The sequence below is a fragment of the Notolepis coatsorum genome, assembly GCF_963971535.1.
Source record: "Notolepis coatsorum genome assembly, chromosome: 8".
NCBI classification, from domain to species: Eukaryota; Metazoa; Chordata; class Actinopteri; order Aulopiformes; family Paralepididae; genus Notolepis; species Notolepis coatsorum.
The window spans coordinates 101,343,768-101,350,463 of NC_140172.1; the positions used below are offsets into that span (position 1 = coordinate 101,343,768).

Consider the following 6,696-nt stretch of genomic DNA (forward strand, 5'->3'; position numbering starts at 1 on the left):
TGTGTGTGTGTGTGTGTGTGTGTGTGTGTGTGTGTGTGTGTGTAGGTGTGTGTGTAGGTGTGTGTGTGTGTGTGTGTGTGTGTGTGTGTGTGTGTGTGTGTGTGTGTGTGTGTGTGTGTGTGTGTGAGAGATTTTTGTGTTAAAGGTTAAGGTTACGATTAAGGGTTTGAGATAACCCCACTGACTTCCACTGACATTGCTAACAAATGCTAACAATGTCTACTATCAATATCTGAAAAACCAAACCACTGGTGCCAGTGGTCTTCGGATGCGTTGAAATGAGAGACAAATCAGAAGCAAAGTCAATGAAGTATTACTGTATTAACACAGTACTTTCTGTTATTAATAGTATTGTATTATTACTTTGTTATTACTAGTATTATTACTTCCTGTTACTATTACTGTATTATTACATTCTGTTATTACCATTAATGTATTATTACGTTATGTTATTACTATTAATCTATTATTACATTCTGTTATTACTATTACTGTATTATTACTTCCTCTTATTACTATTACTGTATTACTACTTCCTGTTGATACTATACTGTATTATTTCTTCCTGTTGTTACTATTACTGCGTGTGCTCTACAGTGAGGGTGCCCTTGCTGCTGTCCATCATGCCCGCCCCGGTCCTCAGGGCCATGATGTCCAGGGCAGTGCTGAGCTCTGAACAGGGTAAGATCACACTCTCCTCGGGCCACACTGGTGAACCTGTTGTTGTGAACGTGAAGTCCATCGAATCTATATGTGTTGAGGTGCATGCATTGGTTTTAATTAGGGATGTCCGATATTGGCATTAAAATGTGATATCGGAAAATATCGGTATCGGTTTAAAACAAATAATAATAATAATTTTCTTTTTGTTTTACATTTCTATAACCTTTATTTACCCAGGCAAGCAAGTAAGAACAACTTTGAGATCAAAGACAAGATAGAGTTAGATTTACTTATTATGAAACACGTTTATCAGCTAAATCCAATTCACACAATACAACAACACACAGTGGCAGTTCAGTTCTTACACAAAATCGAACAATTATAAAAACACTTTGTTAAAGGAACATGCCAACATTATGGGAAATTCGCTTACGATCTTCTCCAGAGGCAGGCCAATTTATTTTCTGTGCGTTCAGTAGAAAGCTATCTGGCTGCACGCTAGCCATAGCTTAGCACAATGAATGGAAGCAGATGAAAATCGGCTAGACCAGCTTAAAACTTCAGGAGAGGTAGGCCTACTACAGTTGGCGCCTAGGCTAGCCGCTTCTCATCTGCTTCCATTTGTTGTGCTAAGCTAGGTTAGCATGCAGCCGGATAGCTTCCTACTACTTCAGTTCAGTACATGTCCATTCTTCTTTAGGTGCAGTGTTTGCCTGTATTGCCTTTGTGGAGATGTTGAGCATGGGTGTGGGTCTGACAGTGTTCAACAGCACCTACGCTGCCACTGTTTCCTGGTTCTCTGGGTTCAGCTTCCTGCTGGCATCCTGTCTCACACTCGTCCCTGCTGTTTTGACTGGGTGAGTCGCCAGGTCACATCCAGTCTCACTGGATATGAATGGATGCACGCTAGGATTTTAACCACACTGCAAAAAAGCCATATCTCAACAAGTATTCAGAGTTTAATATTAAGTCTTAAAAGAGCACGCCAACATTATATGAAATGCATACGGTCAGACAAGTAGATAGATAGCAATTTCCTCTCTGTGTGTTCAGTAGAAAGCTATCCGGCTGCAAGCTATAGCTTAGGACAAATTAATGGAAGTGGATAAGGAGCAGCTACTGTAGCCTAGCTGTTGGCCAAAAACACCTCTCCTAGTTTTAAGATGGGCTAGTTGATCCATAGGCCTATCCACTTACATTCCTTTGTGCTAAACTAGGCTAGCTTGCAGCCAGATAGCTTTCTACTGAACACACAGAGAGGGAATTGCTATCTATCTTCTTGTCTGATTCTGGAGAATGCTTATGTGTTCCTTTAAAAACCTATTTTCCGTAAACAAGTGGAAAAACATTTTTTGGCCAATGGCTGCGATGAAAGAATTTCACCAGCTCCAAAACATCTCAAACTTGTGTCATGAAATGACTTGAACCAAGTGACAATATAAGTAATGCAGGTAACATTTTCCGTTTCAAGATGTGAGTGAGGTGTCAGGTGTGAGTGAGATGTGAGTGAGATGTGAGAATAAAAAACATTTAAAAAAACAAAACAAGGATATATCTTTCTTGAATTATCATGTGGAGAAGAAAATAAAAAAGGTGTAAGTATTGCTAATTAGTTTGCAATATTTTAATCGTATTGCACATTCAAGTCAAATTCAAACAGGAACATGTGATAAGATGAGATTCTTTAGAAAAATAGGAAGAGATTGTGTGTCTAATTGTGTGTTGTCTCCAGAGTTCTACTGTGCTTCAATCTGGACGCGGAGGAGGAAGATATGCGCACGCTTACAGCTGAGGAAGATGAAGCTGAGACAGATGGCGCCGGAGAGACTCTAAAACTACCGCGGTGGAAGAGCCAGTATCACGCCACCACACAGTAGCACAAGCACTAGCTAGTCCCTCTGGAACATCTAGGCTTTCCTTTTGAATACCTTCTCACATGTCGTCTCTCAAACCCCTGCATTGCTTCTGTCGACAAACAGTGTCATGTCATACTTCTGGTCTAGGACTTGTTAGATCTCTATTTCACCTGTTTCCGCTCTTAAGCCCCCGGTACTTGTTAACTCAAGTTTATTTGTAATGTAGTCCATTATCACATTGCAGACATGCAAAAGTGCTGAGGTTGGCATATTGTGGAATACAGCTAAAAGGTGTGTTTGTTATCCAGAGCCCACAGGACCAGAGCTACAGCATCTCCACACTCACTGAGGCCAGGTGAGTCTCACTCCTGAGCCCCGCCAGCACTGAATAATACATATTTCCATTTGTAGGAGAGAAGCACATGAATAATAACATAAAAACATTCAGAAATAAAAAAAAAATCTTTTTTTTCTGTGGTAACACAATCTTATTTTTATGTTCTGTTTTATTGTTTTGGTTATTTCCATTGTCGTTATTGTCGTTGTTGTTACTATGTCCTGTGAAGTCCTGTTTATTGTTGTTATTACTGTCTTTGTGTTGTCTTGTTTCATGTAAAAGAAAAAGAAAATAAATTGAAAAAGAATTTATCACAAAAAAAATAATTCAGTCTACAAACAAAGAAACAGACAGACAGACAGACAGACAGACAGACAGACAGACAGACAGACAGACAGACAGACAGACAGACAGACAGACAGACAGACAGACAGACAGACAGACAGACAGACAGACAGACAGACAGACAGACAGACAGACAGACAGACAGACAGACAGACAGACAGACAGACAGACAGACAGACAGACAGACAGACAGACAGACAGACAGACAGACAGACAGACAGACAGACAGACAGACAGACAGACAGACAGACAGACAGACAGACAGACAGACAGACAGACAGACAGACAGACAGACAGACAGACAGACAGACAGACAGACAGACAGACAGACAGACAGACAGACAGACAGACAGACAGACAGACAGACAGACAGACAGACAGACAGACAGACAGACAGACAGACAGACAGACAGACAGACAGACAGACAGACAGACAGACAGACAGACAGACAGACAGACAGACAGACAGACAGACAGACAGACAGACAGACAGACAGACAGACAGACAGACAGACAGACAGACAGACAGACAGACAGACAGACAGACAGACAGACAGACAGACAGACAGACAGACAGACAGACAGACAGACAGACAGACAGACAGACAGACAGACAGACAGACAGACAGACAGACAGACAGACAGACAGACAGACAGACAGACAGACAGACAGACAGACAGACAGACAGACAGACAGACAGACAGACAGACAGACAGACAGACAGACAGACAGACAGACAGACAGACAGACAGACAGACAGACAGACAGACAGACAGACAGACAGACAGACAGACAGACAGACAGACAGACAGACAGACAGACAGACAGACAGACAGACAGACAGACAGACAGACAGACAGACAGACAGACAGACAGACAGACAGACAGACAGACAGACAGACAGACAGACAGACAGACAGACAGACAGACAGACAGACAGACAGACAGACAGACAGACAGACAGACAGACAGACAGACAGACAGACAGACAGACAGACAGACAGACAGACAGACAGACAGACAGACAGACAGACAGACAGACAGACAGACAGACAGACAGACAGACAGACAGACAGACAGACAGACAGACAGACAGACAGACAGACAGACAGACAGACAGACAGACAGACAGACAGACAGACAGACAGACAGACAGACAGACAGACAGACAGACAGACAGACAGACAGACAGACAGACAGACAGACAGACAGACAGACAGACAGACAGACAGACAGACAGACAGACAGACAGACAGACAGACAGACAGACAGACAGACAGACAGACAGACAGACAGACAGACAGACAGACAGACAGACAGACAGACAGACAGACAGACAGACAGACAGACAGACAGACAGACAGACAGACAGACAGACAGACAGACAGACAGACAGACAGACAGACAGACAGACAGACAGACAGACAGACAGACAGACAGACAGACAGACAGACAGACAGACAGACAGACAGACAGACAGACAGACAGACAGACAGACAGACAGACAGACAGACAGACAGACAGACAGACAGACAGACAGACAGACAGACAGACAGACAGACAGACAGACAGACAGACAGACAGACAGACAGACAGACAGACAGACAGACAGACAGACAGACAGACAGACAGACAGACAGACAGACAGACAGACAGACAGACAGACAGACAGACAGACAGACAGACAGACAGACAGACAGACAGACAGACAGACAGACAGACAGACAGACAGACAGACAGACAGACAGACAGACAGACAGACAGACAGACAGACAGACAGACAGACAGACAGACAGACAGACAGACAGACAGACAGACAGACAGACAGACAGACAGACAGACAGACAGACAGACAGACAGACAGACAGACAGACAGACAGACAGACAGACAGACAGACAGACAGACAGACAGACAGACAGACAGACAGACAGACAGACAGACAGACAGACAGACAGACAGACAGACAGACAGACAGACAGACAGACAGACAGACAGACAGACAGACAGACAGACAGACAGACAGACAGACAGACAGACAGACAGACAGACAGACAGACAGACAGACAGACAGACAGACAGACAGACAGACAGACAGACAGACAGACAGACAGACAGACAGACAGACAGACAGACAGACAGACAGACAGACAGACAGACAGACAGACAGACAGACAGACAGACAGACAGACAGACAGACAGACAGACAGACAGACAGACAGACAGACAGACAGACAGACAGACAGACAGACAGACAGACAGACAGACAGACAGACAGACAGACAGACAGACAGACAGACAGACAGACAGACAGACAGACAGACAGACAGACAGACAGACAGACAGACAGACAGACAGACAGACAGACAGACAGACAGACAGACAGACAGACAGACAGACAGACAGACAGACAGACAGACAGACAGACAGACAGACAGACAGACAGACAGACAGACAGACAGACAGACAGACAGACAGACAGACAGACAGACAGACAGACAGACAGACAGACAGGAAAACATTGTGACAGAAGGAGGAGAGACAGACGATGAGAGATAGACTAGGAGGAGAGAGGACTAGGAGAGACAGAGTAGGAATGAATGAATGAATGAATGAAAACTTTATTTAACAGATTGCAGAATGGGTACAATACAGTACGGCTCAATACACACAATTGTTAAGGGGATGTAGACCAGAGAAAGACGTTTGTCTTGTTTACATCAGGGTCCCCCATTTTCAATTCATATTGGAGGAGGAGAGACAGACAAGAAGAGACAGACTAGGAGGAGAGCCAGACAAGGAGAGACAGACTAGGAGGAGAGCCAGACAAGGAGAGACAGACAATGAGAGACAGACAAGGAGAGACAGAGTAGGAGGAGAGACAGACAAGGAGAGCCAGACAAGGAGAGACAGACTAGGAGAGACAGAGTAGGAGGAGAGACAGACAATGAGAGACAGACAAGGAGAGACATAGTAGGAGGAGAGACAGACAAGGAGAGCCAGACAAGGAGAGACAGACTAGGAGGAGAGCCAGGCAAGGAGAGACAGACTAGGAGAGACAGACTAGGAGGAGAGACAGACAAGGAGAGACAGACAAGGAGAGACAGACTAGGAGGAGAGAGGACTAGGAGGACAGAGGACTAGGAGGAGAGAGGACTAGGAGAGAGGACTAGGAGGAGAGAGGACTAGGAGGAGAGAGGACTAGGAGGAGAGAGGACTAGGAGAGAGGACTAGGAGGAGAGAGGACTAGGAGGAGAGAGGACTAGGAGGAGAGAGGACTAGGAGAGAGGACTAGGAGGAGAGAGGACTAGGAGAGAGGACTAGGAGGAGAGAGGACTAGGAGGAGAGAGGACTAGGAGAGAGGACTAGGAGAGAGGACTAGGAGAGAGGACTAGGAGGAGAGAGGACTAGGAGAGAGGACTAGGAGGAGAGAGGACTAGGAGGAGAGAGGACTAGGAGGAGAGAGGACTAGGAGAGAGGACTAGGAGGAGAGAGG

The 6,696-nt window shown here is 45.0% G+C and overlaps 1 protein-coding gene across 1 annotated transcript; it reads left to right on the forward strand.

The window, feature by feature from the left end:
* The first annotated feature begins 603 nt into the window (after window positions 1-603).
* Window positions 604-2,893, forward strand: slc46a3 (solute carrier family 46 member 3). The gene is made up of 3 exons (XM_084319577.1): window positions 604-681; window positions 1,364-1,520; window positions 2,396-2,893. Exons 1-3 carry the CDS (start codon window positions 624-626, stop codon window positions 2,538-2,540), a joined length of 360 nt encoding a protein of 119 aa, XP_084175703.1. The 5' UTR covers window positions 604-623; the 3' UTR covers window positions 2,541-2,893.
* Window positions 2,894-6,696: the final 3,803 nt, after the last annotated feature.

Bases quoted from the DNA above. Each gene is read 5' to 3' on its own strand.
- slc46a3 (XM_084319577.1), top strand. From the start codon at position 624: ATGCCCGCCCCGGTCCTCAGGGCCATGATGTCCAGGGCAGTGCTGAGC. The intron at 682-1,363 runs GTAAGATCACAC...ATTCTTCTTTAG, and splicing joins AGTGCTGAGCTCTGAACAGG to GTGCAGTGTTTGCCTGTATT. The intron at 1,521-2,395 runs GTGAGTCGCCAG...TGTTGTCTCCAG, and splicing joins GTCCCTGCTGTTTTGACTGG to AGTTCTACTGTGCTTCAATC.